The sequence below is a fragment of the Lissotriton vulgaris genome, chromosome 5 (assembly GCF_964263255.1).
Source record: "Lissotriton vulgaris chromosome 5, aLisVul1.2, whole genome shotgun sequence".
Lineage (NCBI taxonomy): Eukaryota > Metazoa > Chordata > Amphibia > Caudata > Salamandridae > Lissotriton > Lissotriton vulgaris.
This window is the reverse complement of record NC_141693.1, coordinates 353,161,917-353,182,831: the sequence shown is the minus strand read 5'-3', so window position 1 is coordinate 353,182,831 and position 20,915 is coordinate 353,161,917. Positions and strand designations below refer to the sequence as shown.

Sequence of the window (20,915 nt, the reverse complement as noted above, 5' to 3'; positions counted from 1 at the left end):
TTCTCCCTTGTGGCTAAGGAGTAGCCACCCTGCATCCGCAGGCACCATCTAAGAACTCCGCGGTTTCCTGCACGTCCTTCCTCCGGAATCCGACTGACCAGCTTGACGAGACCCGGCTTCCCTGGCACCTCTGACCTCTAACTACCTCTACAGCTAAGCTGAGAACCGTAGGTGCGATGAGACCTCGAGTGACCGGCCATCATCAGAACTCCACGACTTCTATCCAGCACGACCGCCGAGGGATCCTCTGGTGAGTGCTTTGGGGTCCGAGAAGCTCCAACCCTGAGCAGCTCCAGCACCGAAGATCAGCCCTCCAGCATCTCCACGATCTGCGTGGGGCCCTTCTGCTTTTGCCTGCTCACCGCGTTGTTTGGCTACTAGCCGGCTGGCTTGTGGCCTTCCTAACGACGCCCGACGACATCACTGCTGCTGGTCTGGTTGCTCCAGACTGGCCCTTGCTTCCTTCTTCAAGAGAGGCACCCCGGACCCTCCTGGTCCACTCCAGACGCCATTTTGAGTCCACCGCGTGGGCTTGAATTTGCCAAGGCTTTGTTGCCCAATCCTGGGTCCAGCGACGCCGACAGCTTCATCCATCGTGGGACAGCTCGCTCCTCCATCCTGGTCGCTGACAACGCCTCCTGGTCTGTGAGATCTGCAGAGCACAGCGTCACCCACTCACCTAGTCGAGGTGACTACCATCCGGTGCCCTCCTGGTGCCACCTGACTACTGGCTAGTAGTCACGAACTTGGTCCCCTCTGCTTTCAGGTGTCATCTATCTTCAAGATCCAGGCTTGGATCACTTCGAACTCACTTCACTGGTCGCCCGCCAGCATCTTTCTTCCAGGCTCCTGGTCCGTCTACGAGGATTCCCGACGTCTTTTGAGACCTATGCAGCTGCAGCCCCTGGGCTTGGTAACTTCGGCATTTCGGTGCCCCAGCATAGCCTCACTATCCAAGGGTCAGGATCCACTTTCGTTTTCCTCCTACCAGGTCGGGTTCGCCCGAGAACACTAACTTTCTGAAAACTAGCTACCATAGACTTTGTCCCGCATCCCGCGTGAGAGTGCACACTCTGCACCCTAGTCCCCTAGGCCTCCTAGAAGTAATCTGAAGGTTCTATAGTCAAGTCCTAGCGATTCCAAAGCCTATTAGTACTGTACTTACCTGCTAGTAATTTCGCATTCCACTTTCAGAGTATATGGTTTTCCGTGCCCCTCGGGCATTTGTATATACTGTGCTAACTTAAGTATTTTCGTAAGAGTTTTGTTTTGTGCTTAGTACCCTGTCCTCATAAAGAGTACAGGGCTGTTGTGATTTTAATAAATACACTGTCTATTTTCATAACACTTGTGTGGTGTCCTTTCACTGGGTGTTCAAGGGGTACATGTGTGGTATAACAGCTGGCTTAACACGCCCTCTCGAGTCTTTAGCCTTAGACTGCTCGTATCCATGCTACTAGGATAGCTGGTCTATAAGGTTGACTTACAACCAATCATCAATAAGGGTTGTTTGGACTGATACAAAGTGCTCACTAGAATAGTGAACATTATATATCAGGCCAACTTCTCACACCCTGTACCTTTATATACACACTGCCATTGCAGGCTGTGTGTTTTGGTGCAGAACATCCGTGTGCCATGCCTACAACCCACTGCCATGGCATAGTTCACCCACCCCTCTAGCTGGGAGCACTATACCAGTGGTGAGGGTACAGGTGATTGATCCCTGTACCCCTACAGTGTCTAGATCAATTCCTAGACATTGTAAGTGCAGTAATGCCACTAAGAGTATATGGTGCTGAGGATTTGTCATTACGAACTCCACAGCATCATAATGGGTTCACTGAAAACTGGCTTTACTGAAAACTGGAAAGTTTGGTATCCAAGTTCTCTTCCAGGGGATCCTCATCAATAGTCATAAGCACTAGATATTCCTGCCCATGTGCGGGGACCCCGGAAATAATAAAAATTATATATGGAAACCATATATGTACAGCTCTACATGTGTGTATATGTATATATATATATATATATATATATATATATATATATATATATCATTTTTCTCCCATATCAATGCAGCCCCCAAATGGAGGCTAAACAATGTAGTTGCATACATAAGAATTGCATTTGCCAATACATAAGACACATGAGAGCAATTAGCACTTAAAAGCGGTCTTTTAATGAGTAAAACACTCATAATGGGCAAAACCTGCACATGAGGTGTGTATCCTGTCTGCCTGATTCCCACTCTCCTTCCTCATATCTACACTGTAGGAAGCTGTCTAAAAGAACTCTCAAAGACAGGGAGAGAATCAGGATTTATGGCCTCCCAGAAAGAGGTAGGTCTCCTATGAAGTTGAAGAAAAGGGCGCGTTCGATGTCGAAGAGCAAGGTCCCGGTATGTTCACCTTCAACGTCCGGCTCTACGTCGAAGGCTCCGACAGTGGGATCGTTGTCGAGGGAGCGAGCGCAGGAGCGCCGCACATCGTCCAAGGCAAGTCTGTGTTGGAACAGCGTCCAGCTTCGAAGGAGGGTCCTCTGCTGTCGGCTTTTCATCATCGACGTCGAGGCAGAGATCATCGACGCCGAGACGGATGTCATCTATTTCGACGTCGAGACCGAAGTCTCCGTAGAGGTCTCAGCGCAGATCGCCGTCGAGACAGAGATCGTCGGACATTTTATCGTCTACGTCGAGGCAGGGCCCTCCGTCAACGCCAGCAAGACACTTGACGTCAAGGCACCAGTCTCCTTCAGGTCCATTGTCGACGTCTAGGCGCAGCCCTCCATCGAAGGAACGAAGCTCGACGTTGAGGCGCAGTCCTCCATCGAAGGAACGAAGCTCGACGTCTAAACAAAGCTCGACGTCTAAGCGAAGCCCTCCGTCGAAGGAAAGAAGCTAGACGTCGAGGCGCAGCCCTCCGTCGAAGCGTAGATGTTAAACGTCAAGACACAGCCCTAAGGCGAAGAGGCCTAGATCGACGTCAAGGCAGGTGCCTAGGTTGAGGTTCACTCCTCCGTTGAAAAGAGCACAGTCGACGTCAAGGCAGGATTCTCCGTCGGCGAGAAGAGTTCCGTTGACGCAACAGTCAACGTTGAGGCACAGTACTCCGTCGGGGGATCGAAGATCAGGATCGACGTCGAGACATAGATCTCTGTCCAGACGATCAACACCAGGGCACACGCACTCCAGATCTGCGTCGAAGCACAGATCCACTTCACAAACGACGTCGAGACCGAGGTCTTGGTCGGTGTCAGCCCCAGCAAGCCTCTTACAGTCTCCTGCATCGATGTCGAGGGCAGGCTCTCACCGGTCCATCTCCAGTACTCCAGAGGTGGTTATCTCCTCTTCAAGCAGCCACAGTTCGCAGTCTGATTCCCATCATGCTGCGGAAGCTCGTCAGGAAGTGGGGAAGTCTCCTACACGTTCCCCGGGTAGGGCGCAGAGGCATACATCTGTCTCCCAGATGGTTGCAATCCCTACACCATTGGGCGGATCCTACAGGTATTACGGAGTTTAGAAGAGAACCCAGCCCTCCTCACAGGTCTCCACTAACTCGCCTGGCGCAAGAGGTAGATCGGACACCTCCAAGAGTAAGAGCGCGTACTCGCTCCCCTGCTCCAGCACCTAGGGGAAGGTCAAGATCTCGCTCCCATGTACCAGCACCTAGGGGAAGATCAAGATCTCGTAGCAGAAGGCGGCACAGGTCTCCTACTCCTTCTACCGCCTAAACGTTTTCCTCAAAGAGAGACTATTCGCCCACTCTTAACGGATAGCCCACCGTCAAGAATATCTCCGGTGGATGACGTAAGCACGTTACAAGACGTTCTGGCTTAGGGGGGCATCCAAACTTGACATCCCCATGCCTGTTCAGGAGAGTACCTCTTCAGTCGTTTTTGAAACGCTGAATCAGAGGGCCTTCTCTCGCCCATTACTGCCTCTGGTGCCAGGACTGCTGAAACCAGTAATGGAGATTTTTCTCACGCCAGCCACCCTCAACACTGCACCAGCGAGAATTCTTAAGAAATATCGCCCGTCGGTGGATGATCACGAATTCTTAAAATCTGATCCAAACCCGGATTCCGTGATTGTGGCTGCGGCTAGAAAAACACATTCGGTGTTCTCCTCGTCCACAGTCCCTCCGGACAAGGAGAGCAAGACGCAGGACTCGTGGGATAGGAAAGTATGTGGTACCTCCTCATCTATGCTCCAAGTCTCCAGTGCGTCATCTCTATTGGGAAGATATGATAGAGCACTATGGGATTCACTGCAACGGTTTTCTGAGAAACTACCGAAGGAGAACCGTAAAGACTTCGAGGAAGTCCTGCAAGAGGGCAGCTTGGTGGCGAACCAAGTGATGAGTGCGGCGGCTGATGGAGCGACGCTCTCAGCACATTCATACGCCCACAGAATTTTTGCCAGGAGATCTTCGTGGCTTCGCCTAACAGCTCTGAAGCCAGAGGCGCAATCCAAAATCTTCAATCTGCCATTTTCTGGATCTTCTCTTTTTGGACCACACACCGATGAGGAAATGGTGCGGATGAAGATTGAACTGGATACCCTGAAGGTGGTAATATTAGAGAAAAAGAAAGAGTTCCGTCGTCTCTACCGCAACACTGACCGTTGATCATTCCAACAGAGGGTTCAAACCCCTCATTGGCAAAAGAACCAAAGCCAACAAGGTCAGCAGAGATCGCAATTTCAAAATCTACTATCTAACAGGGGAAGAGGAGGAAACAGTCAGTCCTCCACCTTTACCAAGCCCCCAGCAAACAAATGAGTCTCTGCTTCCTCCAGTGCCGTGCGCCGCTCCAGTAGGAGGAAGTGTGGCGAATCAGGGTATTTACTGTGTCTCGTGAGATACTAGGCTCTCTCTAAGAGAGAGCCTAGTATCTCACGAGACACAGTAAACACAAAATCTAAAAACAGTCACTACCCCCATTGATAGAATCTCTTTGTTTATTCGATTTTGCCAGGAGGGTGATTCTATCAGTACCTCTACGCTTCCTCTATTGTTTTGGAGGTATTGATGAGGGTGCCCTGGAAGAGAAGGATAAGTTACTTACCTGTAATCCTAGTTCTCTTCCAGGGGTATCTTCATCAAAGTCATACGCAAACCCTCAGACAAATGAGTTCTTATTTCTGAAGTGTTAAAAGATATCTTTGGACCCTGATCTTCAAGGTTATGCAAAGAACAACTGACCGAACTGTCACCCCTGAGGCATGATGGGAAGCTAGGGGTCATGGCTGCCTTAAAGGCAAGGTGCCAGTTTTTGTTGAAAATGCTTTCATTTTCCATGCTATTGTTTTGCAATGCAGCCTGTAGGCTAACAATATCTGCTATGTGCAAGTTTTACCCATTATGAGTGTGTTACTCATTAAAAGACAGAGTTTATGTGTCTTTTATGTATTTGCAAATGCAATTCTGTATGCAACTACATTGTTTAGCCTCCATTTAGAGGCTGCATTGATATGGGAAAAAATGAGATATATATATATATATATATATATATATATATATATATATATATATATATATATATATATATATATATATATATATATATATATATATATATATATATATATATATATATATATATATTGTGTAGAACTGTACACACATGGTTTCCATATATAATTTTTATTATTTCCGGGGTCCCCGCACATGGGCAGGAATATTCAGTGCTTATGACTTTGATGAGGATACCCCTGGAAGAGAACTAGGATTACAGGTAAGTAACTTATCCTTCTCAGCACATTAAAACCACATTGATGCCAGTGTGGGATTTAGTAGAAAAAAATACTCAGCGATGCCCCCTAAAAAACGACAAGCCTCTGGTGGGTTCCTCCGACTAGTACACATCAGCCTGCCACCATGAGACATGTTTCTGGAACCCTGGGGTGGGAGCCTTCGCTCCCTAAGCTCAGAAACAAAGCTTTTCTTGGGAGGAGGTGGTCACACCTCCCCCAGACCAGGAAGAGCCATCTGTGGTAGGGGAGCTTCAAAGTTCTTCCAGCCTTTGACCTTTTCGGCCGGAAGACAGACAGGGAAAATTAGCCATCCCTAAAGGTGTGCCACCTCTGCCAACCCCACCCCTCCGGTGTGGGAGGCTAGGTGAAGCCCGCTCCTGAGTGCCCGCCATCTTGCAAATGGCAGGCATTCTCCAATCAGGATTAGGGATTGTACTCACTCTCCTGCGTGGGGTGAGCACACCTAGTGTATAGTCACCCTAATGTCTGTAGCCCATTGGCTACTGAAATCGAGGCCTCTAAAATTGCCCCTTAAATATAGTATTTAGGGGGAAGCCCTGGACAAAGAAGACAGATTCCTGCAACCTACGAAAACGGACAAAAAAATACGCCCAACAGAGGAGACTGCAGAAAAACAACTGACTTGGCCCCAGCCCTACCTGCCCGTCTGCAGTTTTCAGAGATCCTGCGCTAGAAGTCGCCCTCTCCTGCAGTCCACGACCTCCAGAACCCTGGGAGAACTGACTGCCTTCAACAAAGACCGGATCTCCTGTGAACAGCAGCTCTGTTCAAAAGAAAGAGCCAAGAAAGGCTCCGAGCCTGCTGAGGGCAAAGAAACCCGACCCCTGGAACCACCACTGCACCCAATGCCTATGGCCCGAGTTGCGAACCAGTCCCAGCGCAGAGCCCCAGTGCTCCAGCCCCAGTGCATCCGAGTCCACTGTGGATTACTCCTCCAGAACTCCCGATGTTTTCTGCAGCCTCTGCACAGAGCCCTCCCCTGTCTCTCCTCCCCTTGCCCCCACCACGAGTGGCCCCGTAAGGTGAAATCAGACCTCAAAAGCCACCCCTGCACCCAGCTGCCTTGTGCCCTAGGGAAAAGAACCCACGGTGCACCTACGTCCCGGGCCCTTCAACTTACCCTCTCCAGCTGTTGGTTCCCCCTGGAAGTCTTCCTGGACCGAGCTTGCAGCTAAAAACCAAAAATCCTCATTGAAAACAGAGCACCCAGTGCCAAAACAGCACCCTGCACCCAGCCGCCCCTGCAGGTGCACCTTGGGTGCTAACTCGGATCCCCCTTTGCCCTGAGCCTAACACCAGGAGCTTTGCTCCCACAACCCCGTAGCCTGCTCGTGAGCAGCCACCAACCGGAGGCCTTCTGTCCCTAAGTGGATAGCATTAGGCCTCAGCACTCTGCACCCGGCCTCCCTAGTGCCGCAGAGGGTGTAACAAGAGTGCATCCTTCACCCTGGGAGAACCCTTGTTCTAACCCCAGAAACACAACCCCAGAGACCGAGTACTTACCTGGTAACCGATAACTTCATTTCTCTCCATAGGAAGCGATTGGCTGCTTTTCTCTGAAAAATGTTTGAAGTGTGGAGTTGATTTGTATGACACCTCGTGTAAGTCTAAGAAAAATTACAGTTGTGCAAAACTGACTTCACTTACCTGATCTCTAGGAAATATCCCACTGTGATATCATGGCATATCACACAGAGTAGAAAAAGTAACTTAAAAAGTAATCTAAAACTTAATCTGTACAATAATTTCAATACCTTGACTTAACTGTATCTCAAACAACTGCATTTGACCTTGTATTCACTTGTAAACACTGCTAATATTTTTCAAAACATTTATTTCACTTACCTGGGCCAGACTTGGCTTGGTTCTAGAAATAAAATAACAACAATATTTTTATACAAACAAAATTGGTCTGAGTTCAGTCTTTGAGCATGTGACATCATTTGCTGATTGAGTGTGTACAATAAATTCTTAACAGTACCCTCTGATAAAGCCTTACTGCTTGCCCACACTACCACAAATAGAAAGTGAGGTGCTTTCTACTTGTACCCCTGCCTACCTTTCGGGTTCCACTGGACTCTGCACACTATACCTCATTTTAGTATACTATATACAGAGCCAGCTTCCTACAAAACAGAAAAACGTTTTCCCTTCTTTTCAGCTTGGGGTGTGGATTTGGCTGGTAGAAAGTTTAGAGTAGCAACCTATGTGCTGCAAAGCTCTTTGAACAATAGATATACTAAAGACACTTCTTTCTGTTTTAACCCAAAGATTGTAATATTATTAAAAGTTAGGATTTGCCTAAGGTGTCTTTTGCATTAGCCCTGAAGTTGCATTTTATTTGACTTTTTCCTTTGCAGCCCAGATGTTCTGTTTCCAGACAGACGTCGTGCTGAAGAGGAGTCATCGGAGGATGAAGGTTCTGAAGACGAGTCCTCTGAGGAAGAAGAGTCTTTATCTGAGGACTCGGAGGATGACGAGCCACCTCCAAGGAAAAGGTGAGACATCGAGATTAAATATTACATTTAACTTGACAATTGATAGGTCTTCTCATACTGCGTATGTGAAATAGGAGGTTCTGATTTGTAAAACTTGCGCGCAGGTTTCCTCCCTTACTACTGAATGAGACATCCGAGTTCTTTGTGTTCGTTAACCTGGACATCTGACTCTACTGAAGTTTATTAGGGGGGGGGGGGGTACATCCGAACTAGCATACTCAAATCTAATGTAATCTTACATTTTCTTACGATAAAACTGCTATTTCTGATCGATACGTTTACCTGCAGATTCCTCATCTTTAGAGTATCCCAGGCATCAGACTGAACTTCATTACTTTCCAATAGGTCGCCACGCTGCTATGAGATGCTGGCTCACCTTTAGCACCGAAAGCAACACCATTGTGACAGCACTGGAGCCTTAAGGCACCCCTCAGGTGCCCTGACTTTAGCTCCTCTTTTCCGCGTCATTTGCACAAATCCAGAGCCATACACAATGTCTTCCCTAAAACAGCCATGTTTAAAACCTTGTAGGGACTGTGAGGGAAAAATGTTCATCACACGACTGCACAATATCGGTCTCTTGAGGTGGTGCCTGCCGGAGTATACACCCCAAAGCCATCAAGGAGCAGGAGGTCTAGCTTTTCATGACCCGGGCTCTGGATAAAACATTGGATTAAAAGAAAGTCTAGACCGAGATTGAGGACCCTGGAGTTGCTGCTTTCACTGTAGTTGTCCTAGCAAAAACATAAGTGAAATCACAACTCCAATCCACTAAAACGTAAGCTGCCGAAACGTTCCCGCTCCGCAGGACTTCTCTTCATACCTGGATATCTTGGAACTTCCAATGGAGGTCCCGACGCCAGCAGATCCATTGGACACGGCACAGACTCTGGATCCACTATCACGTATGGTGTAAACACCAAGGCCCCAGCCTGGTCACAATTGCCCTGAATTCCACAGTCCCGAAACGGATCTGGTACTCTTCCTAACCCTAATGTTCAAGGCATATGAGCTGTGGATCGCATACTTGTGCATAGATCGCCATCTGGTGTTGGGCTCGGAGGTTTGCACTTTGTTTTTGTCTTGGAAGTTTTTCTAGTCACGAGGTAGGTGACTCCTCTTTAGAACGATAGTGCGCATGGGCATCGACTCCATCTGCAGATAGTTTTTTTCCGCCATTGTGTTCAGATGTGATTTGCTGAGCTCCGAGTAGGTTTCGTTTTCGAACCCCCTTTGAAGTGCTGTTCCTCTCCACTCGACGGTATTGTCTCGATCACGTTTCCTTTTCATCGCGTATCTTCAACGTATCTCAAATCCTGAACCTCGATCTTCGGTGCGGGCCATTGGGCCTATCCGTGCTGACTGCGCCTGCAGTCAATGGAAATGACTCCTTTCAAAAAATGCCCCGGGTGTGGTGCGAAGTTCCCACACAAAGACTTACACGAGGTTTGCAACCTCTGCCTCTCCCCGGAGCACGAAGACAAGAACTGCGAGGCCTGTTCATCTTTCAGGTCAAAGAAAACCATTGTGACCGTCTGGCTCCACGTCACGAAATGTCTCGCGGAAGCAGCTTGCTTCCGGACATCCTCGGAGCAGATCCCAATCCCTAGCTGGAAAGTCGAGATGATGGAGAGATCTCCGTCTTCGAAGCTGACGACTCAGACGTCTAAGACCAGCTCAGCGGTCCGTGAGTACCGAAACCCCGCTCCCAACCAAACCTAAGGCTCCGGTAACCCCTTCGCCCTCAGGCTCAGGTCAACATCGGCAACACACGCCCCGCCCTCGGGCCTGGCAATAAAACAAAAACATAAGCCTTCCAGCTCAGGTTCGAGCCATCCCCATTCCGGTGCCGAAAATTCACCTTTGGCCCCAAAGTCTAAAACCAAGGAGGTGCCACGCCCTTCGCCGGCACCAAAAACAACCTAGACGCGGAAACTCTTGGCATCGAAAGAAACAAAAGACAAGCATCCGGAACCAAAAAATCTACGGAGCCGAAAAAGTCTTGGTAGCCGAACACACCTTCAGAGCCAGAAAAACTCTTGGAGCCACAACCTCCTTCATTAAAAGCTAAGGAGTCCAAGACCCCACAGAAAGCTTCAGCAACACGGGCTATACGACATTCTGACCCTAAGTCTTCGGCACCGACAAAGGACATTGTACCCGCACAACAGGTTCCAACACAATATTCGGACCCAAAACAAAGGTTCTATACATTGACCCAGAGACTGTGTCGCCAAGCCTCCTAAAAATAGAAAATTGGACACTTAAGAACCTGAAATGCCCTTGAAACGAAAGGAGATGGGCATTAATACTACTCCACCTCTCTCTCCTCTGATGAATAGGATTATAGTTATAAGGGTGGGGATGGAGATCCAGATAAAGATGATGACGCACATACCATTCCACAAAAGCCAGACCCATGAGATGATCACAAAACAGATCCCGACCCACACAATGACCCGGACCTCTATCCCTCTAGGCCACAGCTTTCCAAACTGTGTGGCGCGACACATTACTGTGTCGCGCCCCATGCGTAGGTGTGTCGCGCGATGTAGTGATGTCAGGGGCGGCCGATATAGTGGAATGCGACACCAGCCTCGCACAGTGTTTACATCGTGCAAGGCGGAGTAGCAGCGGAGCCTTGTAGAAGGAGGACGAAATGGAGATGAGGGGTGTAAAGGGAGGGCTATTAAGGTACGGTAGTGCACTCCCGACAAAGGCAGGGCACAAGAGAGGAGAGAGGTGAACACATGAGAAAGGTGTGCAGCACAGCCCGGGTTAGAAGGAGGTGGGCGTGGAAAAGAAGGGAGCGGCATTATGGACGTGCACAGGGGAATCATGAGTAAAGAAACAGTAGTGAGATCCGGGGGCTGGAGTGGGGGGAGGGACAGTGCAAACAATTGGGGATACCCATGGCACTCATTTTATAGACAGAAGAAATATGAAAGGCAGGGTCATCTACAACCTGCTTCAAGAAATGGAATTGTCTGTAACCGCAGCACGCGCTGCAACCCACCGATCTATAACACAAGACACGCGCAAACACCAGCGCTGTTAATGCGATGCGTTTATTTCAGGGCCACAGAGTGCACTTTTGATAATGTAGCGGTACAATTATCACACTGAAATTAGAATTTCACAGAGATCTGGAAAGTTTCTAAGTAGCAGGTGAAAAATGTTGCTTTATTACGTTCTGCGTCAGCAGTAGAACAGAAAGGAAAACCTGTTGCAGTACAGTGGGATTTTACGTAATAGATAATGTAATAACTGTTCACAAATCCGCTCCGGCGTCCCACCCTGTGGAATGAAGCGCTATCTAAATGCAAAAATACCCCAAATAAATCACCGTGGACGCGGAAAGGACCCGTTTTCTTGGTTTTTTTTTAAACATTATTTTAAGATATAAAAAACCTCTCTCGGTGTCTTTGTCGTTAACTAGCCGGTGGGACTGACTGTATGACTCATTCTGGCGACCAGGTGTACGTGGACACAAGTGTACCATTATAGAGGGGCGCAGGGGAATCAGAGGTGAGCGTGGGTGCAAGTGCACCAGGACAGATGAACAGGACAATAGGGGTGAAAGGGGCAGTGCAGATCTTCCTAGAGGTGGGCGTGGGCACAAGTGCACAACAATAGAGGGACACAGGAATCATGGGTAAAGAAACATTGGTGAGATACGAGGGTTTGGGGGGTGTTCAGTGCAGCCAGGTGTACGTGGACACAAGTGCACCATTATAGAGGGACGCAGGGGAATCATGGGTAAAGGAAGTTTAGTGAGATTGGGGCAGGGGAGTACAGGGGACAGTAAAGATGTGGCATGGGGGAAAGGAGGGGGTGCAGGACATGTGCCTTCTAGTCTTCGGCAGAGACAGGAGGTGGCCCTGGAGAGAGGTCCGCCTGAGTGAGAGCTGTAGTGCACCAGGAATGGAAAGACACACATTCTAAGAGCAGCTCCGGGAAGAGGCCCTGCACTGAAGGGTGAGCTCTGGGGGCAGAGGTTTAATAGGAGAGGGGAGGGGGTGAAAGACAGGAGGAGAAATACAACAAGAGGAAGAGAGCCGGGTGATTAAAGTGAGAGAAAACCACGAGAAAGCATAAGAATGGGGAGAAGTGGTGGCTCTAACTGCAGTGAGGGCAGTGCCCACTGCCAGGTTATTCAGTGAATGAAAGCAGTATTTGTAAAGCGCAAACGAAATTACCAGAAATCCTCTGACTTCACGGCCTGAGAGGGGTGGAGGTAGATGGGAGAGGGAAACAGAAGACACACTGAATTCTCCATGAACCTTTGCTTGACACGCGAGGAGGGGGAGTGAAGACGCCCTCGTAATGCCTGTGCGCAGCCCAGCTTTCCTGAAGGCATTTTTATCAGCTTGCTAACTGACGCTACCCAATGGAAAGGAGGGGTGGGGCTTACAGTCCCTTTTAGAAATCTTGTATTTACAAGATCTCTCGGAAGGCGGGGCAGCTTTGTGGGTGTGTGTGGGGTTGTGTGTGGGGGGTTGTGGGTGGTTCGGGCTAGCTCGCTGCGCTTGCTCGGGTTACCGTGTCCCTGAAATTTTTTTCACAAAAAGGTGTGTCGCCAACATGAAAAGTTTGGAAAGCTGTGCTCTAGGCCATCACCACCAGATGACAATATTGGGTTTGCGCAACTCATTAACAGAGCTGCTCAGAACCACGGGGTACAGCTACACTCAAAAACATGCACCAGAGGTTCTTAAGGACCCAGTCAGAGCCAGGATTCTTAACACCAGAGTAGACAAAAAATATAAGGCAGCTCCCAATGACCTAGTGTACATTAAAGATCCGGTCCCGTTGGCTTCTCTTGTAGTGTCTAATGTGTGCAAGAGAGAAAACTCACAAAGCATATGCAACACCCCTCCTCCTGATAAGGAATCCAAACTCAGACGCATCTGGAAAACGTATTGTGTCACAGGCTGCAAATCATTGGCGGATTGCCAATGCCCAAGCTTTGTTGGCCAGATATGACAGAGCTCACTACGATGAGCTTGAAAAGCTAATGCAACATCTTCCTGACTAATTTAAAGACAAAGCCAATGACCTTATACAGGAGGGAAAATTAATAACAAATACATCTGAAAGAAACACGTTAGTGTTAGATTCCTTACCTTAGAATATCCCCAGGCGTCAGTCTGGATCCGGAAACTTTTGCGTAGCAGTACCCCTGCGCGTCGGTAGGCGTCGTCTGCAGGCGTCCCCTGCGGCTCCGCGTCCGTCGTCGGCGTCGTGCGCCGTGATGACGTCGCTGGAGTATATAGACGCCGCCTCCGCGCGCTGACGTCAGTTCTTCTTTTTTCCGCGCCAGTGGACGCAGATCTGAAGAGCAGTACTCCGGTCTTTGACCAAGTTTTTCGAAGTTAAATACTCACTTGTGCCTGATAGGATGCCTGGGTTCAAGCACTGTGATGACTGTGAGCGCACGATGTCGGTCACAGACCATCACCGCCTCTGTCTCCGGTGTCTGGGCCCCGACCACGACGTGGACTCCTGCGTCGACTGCCGGGCCCTCACCAACAAGGCTAGGCGGGAGCGGTCCCGCAAGCTACTGGAGCTCCGGGTGTCGGCCCCACGTCGGGACCGGGAGCGGTCCCGGTCCAGCCGGAGGTCGAGAGAGCGTTCGAGGGAACGATCGCGGAGCCGCGCCGAGCGTTCCGGAAGTCGACACCACTCGTCAGGCTCGTCAGGTAGGAAGCATAAGAAGTCGGGGCGTCGTCATCGTACCCCCGACTCCCCCCCGATGCGGCCGGGGGCTCGGGTGACCCCAACCCCGCGGCTCCGCGAGAGTCGCCGGCGCGGCCTGCCTCATACCCTCCGGTCCCTGGGCACGGTGCGACGCCTGAGGAGATCGAGGCGTTCCTCATGGCCATGAGGGCGCTCGGTTCTCCGACGGGGCCTACGGTGCCTTCGGGCCCAGTGCTACCGTCTGGGGGTCCTGGCGGTTCGGGTGTCCCTGCCTCGGCGCCGTCGGGTGCTCCGGCCCCGGCGCCGCCGACGGCTCCGACCCCGGCGCCGCAAGGGCCTTCGGGATCGGCGCCGGCTGGTCTTCCGGCCTCCCCGGCGCCGTTGCCATCGGGGTTACCCCCGACGCCGCCCCCGCGCGACGCCGGTTCTCCGGTGCCGGCTCCGGCCGGCTCCGGGGTTCCGGCGCCGGCTCCGGGCGGCGCCGTCCCCTTACCTTCCCGGACGCGGCGCCGGACGGGCGTCGCTCGACGCCGGTCCCGGCGCCGATGGGGCCCATGAACCCCGAGGAGCCGGTCTACATCGTTGACTCCGAATACGGAGGTGATGAAGAGTTCGGTGAAGGTTGGGAGGGGTCCGAGGACCCTCTGTCACGCGAGTGCCAGTATGACCCGGACTGGACAGGTGACTTGGGGGATGCCAGTGGTCTGGACGACTCTCCTAACCCTGGTTTGATCTCTCCTCCTACCGTGGCATCGGTGGAGGGAGCTGCATATTCTGTGGTGCTGATGAGGGCTGCCAAGGCCTTACACCTTGAGCTCCCCGTCGCGGCCGTGAGGCCTAACATCCTCACCGAGGTCTTCAAACCGCAGTCATGCCCACAGGAGCCACTGCTGCCGTTTAATGAAGCCTTGTCAGACGTTCTGTTGGGCACTTGGTCCAGGCCCGCTTCAGGTCCGCCTGTTGATCGGAACGTGGCCAGGCGCCACCGTCCTTGTCCGGACGACCCCAAGTTCCTGTCTACCCACCCCACTCCTGAGAGTCTGGTGATCCAGGCCTCGACCTCCCAGTCCGCATTCCCGTCGGCCCCGCCCGACCGGGAATCCAAGAGGTATGACCAATTTGGCAAAAAGGTCTTCTCGTCCATTAGTTTGGGCCTGCGGTCTTGCAACACCGCCTGCCTCTTGGGCCGCTACACCCACTCTGTGTGGGATACGGTCGCGGAACTGCTGCCAGAATGCCCCATGGAGGTGCGGGCAAAACTCGGTCAGGCTGTGGCTGAGGGCCGAGATGCAGCGAAATATTCGATACGGTGTGGTCTTGATACGACCGACTCGCTGGGCAGAGCTATGTCAACGACAGTGGCGATTCGTCGCCACGCCTGGCTGAGATCCGCCAATTTTTCGGCAGACGTCCAAAATACACTGATGGACATGCCGTTCGATGGCTGTCACCTCTTCGGTGACAAGGCGGACCACGCGCTGGAACGCTTCAAGGACTCCAGGGTCACGGCCAAGTCCTTGGGTCTCTCGACCCAGCGTCAGCAAACGGGTTCGTTTCGTCCCTTTCGTGGCCAAGGAAGGGGCGCCCCCACACGTGCTGCCAGCCACGCGCCGCAACAATCCTTTCAACGCGGTGGCGGCCGTGGAAACCGCCGTGGCGGCGGTCGGGGACAACGGCGGGGTCAGACCACACCTTCCCCCGCAGCATCTACCCCAAAATCCTCCTAGTCCGTGCTTTCGGCCCCATGTGACGCCAGTGGGTGGCAGGGTTCGCCATCACCACGCTCACTGGCGCACGATCACTTCGGACAGGTGGGTGCTGCAAATCGTCCGAAGGGGCTACTCCCTCCCCTTCGAGACCTCTCCTCCAGCCATGCCACCGCAGAACCACCGTGTGTCGGGGGACCACTTGACACTTCTGCAGGAGGAAGTTACGGCCCTCTTGGCCAAGGGGGCCATCGAGCGCGTTCCTGGGCCAGAAGTAGGGCGTGGTTGTTATTCCCACTACTTTCTGGTGCCCAAGAAGGACAAGGGGGGCCTACGTCCTATCTTGGATCTAAGGAACGTCAACGGCTTCCTCCGGAAGGAGAAGTTCAAGATGTTGACGTTAGCTCAGGTCTTGGCTGCCCTAGACCCACAAGACTGGATGGTAGCGTTGGACTTGCAGGACGCCTATTTTCACATCCCCGTCCTGCCGGCCCACCGGCGTTACCTGCGGTTCACGGTAGGCCAGGAGCATTTTCAGTTTATCGTGCTTCCCTTCGGCCTTACCAGCGCCCCACGGGTGTTCACAAAGGTGATGGCGGTGGTCGCAGCCCATCTGCGCAGGTTGGGGGTTTCAGTCTTCCCCTACCTAGACGACTGGTTGTTGAAGGCGGGCTCGCCCCAGACAGTTGTCCACCACCTTCAGATGACGGCAGACCTCTTGCACGACCTGGGGTTCTCCATCAATGTGCCGAAATCACACCTGTGTCCCTCTCAAAAGCTCCTTTTCATCGGAGCGGTTCTGGACTCGGCGCAGTTTCGGGTTTATCCTCCGGAACGGCGGGTTCGGGATATTCAGGCTTTGATTCCCATCTTTCGGCCGCTATCCCGGGTTTCGGTCAGGTTGACGCTGCGGCTGCTGGGACTGATGGCTTCCTGCATCCTTCTGGTGCATCACGCTCGGTGGCGGATGCGGGCTCTGCAGTGGGACCTGAAGTTTCAGTGGGCCCAGCATCAGGGCAACTTGTCCGACCACGTCTTGATCTCGGAGGGCACTGCGAGACAACTGCAGTGGTGGCTTACGGACCGCGATTGGGTCAGGGGCAAGTCCCTCTCCCTTCCCCAACCGGAGCACGTTGTCGTGACGGACGCGTCCCTCCAGGGCTGGGGTGGCCACTTGGGAGAGGCAGAGATCAGAGGCATCTGGTCTCCGGCAGAGTCCCGGCTCCATATCAACCTGTTGGAGCTGCGGGCGATTCGTCTGGCACTGAAGGCATTCCTCCCCTTTGTCAACGGGAGTGTGGTGCAGGTGTTCACCGACAACACCACCGCCATGTGGTACTGCAACAAACAGGGCGGTGTGGGGTCGTGGACCCTTTGCCAGGAGGCTCTGCGCCTCTGGCAATGGCTGGAACGTCAGGGCGTGACTCTGACGGTTCAACACCTGGCAGGTTCTCTGAACGCCAGGGCGGACGAACTCAGCCGTCGGTGCTCGATGGATCACGAATGGCGTCTGAACTCGGACGTGGCGCAAGGCATCTTTCTGCGATGGAGAGAGCCTTGGTTAGATCTATTCGCCACCGAAGAGAACGCGCAATGTCATCAGTTCTGCGCGTTGGAGTTTCCAAGACGGCACTCGCACGGCGACGCCTTTCGGCGCGAGTGGAGTTGCGGTCTGTTATACGCCTTTCCGCCTATACCACTTCTGCCCAGAGTGCTGAAGAAGATCAGGCGCGACCGGGCCCAAGTTATCCTTGTGGCTCCGGACTGGGCTCGAAGATACTGGTATCCCGAGCTACTCAGCATGTCAGTCGGTCCCCCGATCCGCCTGCCCCTTCAGGAGGACCTTCTGTCGCAGCAGCAGGGGACGGTCCTCCACCCGAACCTGTCCAGTCTCCACCTCCATGCTTGGAGATTGAGCGGCGGCAGTTGAGGCCATTTGACTTGCCTCCTGAAGTCTGTGATGTTATTCTGGCAGCCAGGCGTCCCTCCACTAAGTCGGTATACGCCTGTCGGTGGAACAGATTTGTGGCATGGTGCACAGCAAAGGCTGTGGATCCTCTTTCTGCCCCTCTTTCGGAGGTTCTTCTGTTTCTTCTTTCTCTTGCCCAGCAGGGCTCTGCTCTGGGCACTATCAAGGGCTACCTTTCTGCCCTTTCAGCCTTTTTAAGGCTTCCTGATCAGCCTTCTTTGTTCAAATCCCCGATTGTAACTCGATTCTTGAAAGGCATCACTCACATGTTTCCACCTGTTCCGTTTGTGATGCCTCAGTGGGATTTGAACCTGGTTCTGACCTTTCTAATGTGTGCTCCCTTTGAGCCCCTTCATTCTTGTCCTCTCCGTCTCCTGACTTTAAAGACGGCTTTCCTGGTTGCCATCACCTCTGCCAGGAGAGTGAGTGAGCTCCAGGCTCTTTCTGTCCAACCTCCTTTCCTGTCCATTCATCCTGATAAGGTGGTTCTGAGGACTAGACCTTCTTTCCTGCCCAAAGTAGTTTCTGCTTTTCACATCGGGCAGTCCATCACCCTCCCTTCCTTCTTCCCGCCTCCGCATCCTTCAAAGGATGAAGAGCGGCTCCATCGTCTGGACCCAAAACGTGCGCTTTCATTTTACATGGATCGCACACGCCAGTTCCGGGTGGATGACCAACTGTTTGTTGGCTACGTGGGTGCGAAGAAGGGACGGGCGGTCTGTAAACGAACCATCTCTCGATGGGTCGTCCTCTGCATCAAAGCGTGCTACTCTTTGGCTCGGAAGGAGCCTCCTGTTGGGCTGAGGGCCCATTCCACTCGGGCCACGGCGGCTACCACTGCCCTGGGCCGGGGAGTCCCCTTGCAGGACATTTGCCAAGCGGCTACGTGGGCCTCGCTGCACAACTTTGCAAGGCACTACTGCCTGGACAGTCAAGTCCGGAGGGATGGCTTCTTTGGCCGTTCTGTCCTCCAGGACTTTCTGGTGTAGTTTGTATTGGTTCGCAGACCCACCACCGGGGTTGGTATTGCTGGGGTATGTATTCTAAGGTAAGGAATCTAACACTAACGTGTTTCTTTCAGATGAACAAGTTACTTACCTTCGGTAACGATATATCTGTAAGAAACATTAGTTAGTGTTAGATTCCTTACCGATCCCACCCATCCTCCCCGTTCTGCGAACTGATACCTAGGGTTAAGGACATCCCTTTCAGGGCCCTAGTTTTACATGGCACCAGTGTTGGTTCTCTCATGGCTCTGCGTCTCCTGGCGCGGAAATGCTGTGTGCAAAGAACTGACGTCAGCGCGCGGAGGCGGCGTCTATATACTCCAGCGACGTCATCACGGCGCACGACGACGGACGCGGAGCCGCAGGGGACGCCTGCAGACGACGCCTACCGACGCGCAGGGGTACTGCTACGCAAAAGTTTCCGGACCCAGACTGACGCCTGGGGATATTCTAAGGTAAGGAATCTAACACTAACTAATGTTTCTTACAGATATATCGTTACCGAAGGTAAGTAACTTGTTCGTCAATCAAATGTGCTCTTGATGCAGCGGATACCAGCGTTTTGCTACGCAGGCACGCTTGGCTCAGAATCTCCAGATTCAAACATGAAAGTGCAGTCCCCTATTTTTAACCAGCCCTTTGACCAAGAACATCCTTTTGGGCCCACAGTTGATACATCTTTAGAAAAGATGAAAAAGGATACAAAGACTGCCAAGTCCAAGGGGGCCTTGCAATCCCCTAGGGGTTCATTTTGTCGCTCCTTTTACAGGGCCGGCTCCAAAACCATTAGCTCGGAGCATCCCTCTTCTTCCTATAAGAGCCCCAATCAAAACAATTCCTCAGAAGGATACTTTTGTGGAGGGTAGAGAGGGAACAATGGTAAAGGAAGAGGTCAAGGTAACAATACCCGCAACTCCCCTACCACCAAGCAGTGACTTCCCTTCACTTCCCCCCGGCCATCCCACTCCTGTCGGGGAACGCCTCTCACAGTTCCCTCCTGTCTGGAATTCCATCACCACAGACAAGTGAGTAAGACAAATTATCTAGTATGGTTATTGCCTGGAACTTACTTCAACTCCCCCAAATATCCCTCCCAGATAACGTCCAGTGTCCCCGGAACACCTGACTCTCCTGAAACAAGAGGTTCTCTCTCTATTACTAAAAACATGCAATTGAACCAGTTCCCTTACATCGCCAAGGAACCGGAGTTTACTGCCTCTACTTTCTAATTCCAAAAAAGGGCAGCTCTCTGAGGCCAATCTTGGCCGTTAAACCTCTGCATTCAGTCAGACCACTTCCACACACTCCAACAGGTGCTCCCACTGCTCCAACAAGGCGACTTTCTCTCCACTCTAGATTTAAAGGACGCCTACTTTCATATTCCCATTCACCCCGTTCACCGAACATATTTCAGGTTTGTGGTGGACAGCCATTACCAGTGCAATCGGTGGTGCCAGACGCGTCTCTGCAAGGCTGGGGGGCACACATGGGGTGCCTTCAGATTCAGGGACGGTGGTCGGCAAAAGAACAGACCTACCACATCAACATGCTGGAGCTACGAGCAGTCCATCTGGCTCTGAAAGTTTTCCTGCCTGCAATCTGGTCCTATTCAATACTGGTCCAGACCGTCAACACGGCGACCATGTTCTACCTGAACAAGCAGGGTGGAATTCGGTCGCGTCCTCTCTCCCTGGAGTCACAAGCGATCTGGCACTGGTTACTCGCCCGGAACCTCTCGTGGTGGCGGTGCATCTTCCAGGAGAGCTAAATGTCAAGGCAGACGCACTCAGCAGGCACTACGAAGATCAGCCAGACTGGGTGCTACACGACGAGGTTGTGGCGGACCGTTTCCATCATTGGGGTCGTCCGGAAATAGATCTATTCGCGGATGACAAAAACAGAAAATGCCACGCCTTCGTGTCCAGATTCCACCATCCAGGGACAGGGGGGAATGCTCTTTTGATGGACTGGTCAGGGACATTTGCCTACGCCTTTCCTCCTCTGCCCCTGATCCCGAAGGTGGTGTCCAAGCTACTCAGATCCAGCATGACCATGATGCTGATAGCTCCAGACTGGCCACAGCAGTGGTGGTACCTGGACCTTCTACATCTGTCGGTACTTCCACACAGGAAACTACCTTGCAGGCCGGACCTACTGACCAAGATTGGAGGGAGGATTCTTCATCCCAACCTTCCCTCACTGAACTTGACAGCATGGCTCCTGAGGTCCTGCAATATGGGCATTTAAGACTGCCTCCTG

The 20,915-nt window shown here is 52.0% G+C and overlaps 1 protein-coding gene across 1 annotated transcript in view; it reads left to right on the top strand.

Annotated features, from left to right (window-relative positions):
• The window catches only part of HP1BP3 (heterochromatin protein 1 binding protein 3), a 711,194-nt gene that overhangs the window by 647,402 nt on the left and 42,877 nt on the right, over positions 1-20,915 (top strand). Inside the window, exon 11 of the mRNA XM_086921633.1 lies at positions 8,137-8,274. Coding sequence (XP_086777759.1) covers positions 8,137-8,274 — 138 coding nt within the window. The remainder of the gene's footprint in view (positions 1-8,136; positions 8,275-20,915) is intronic.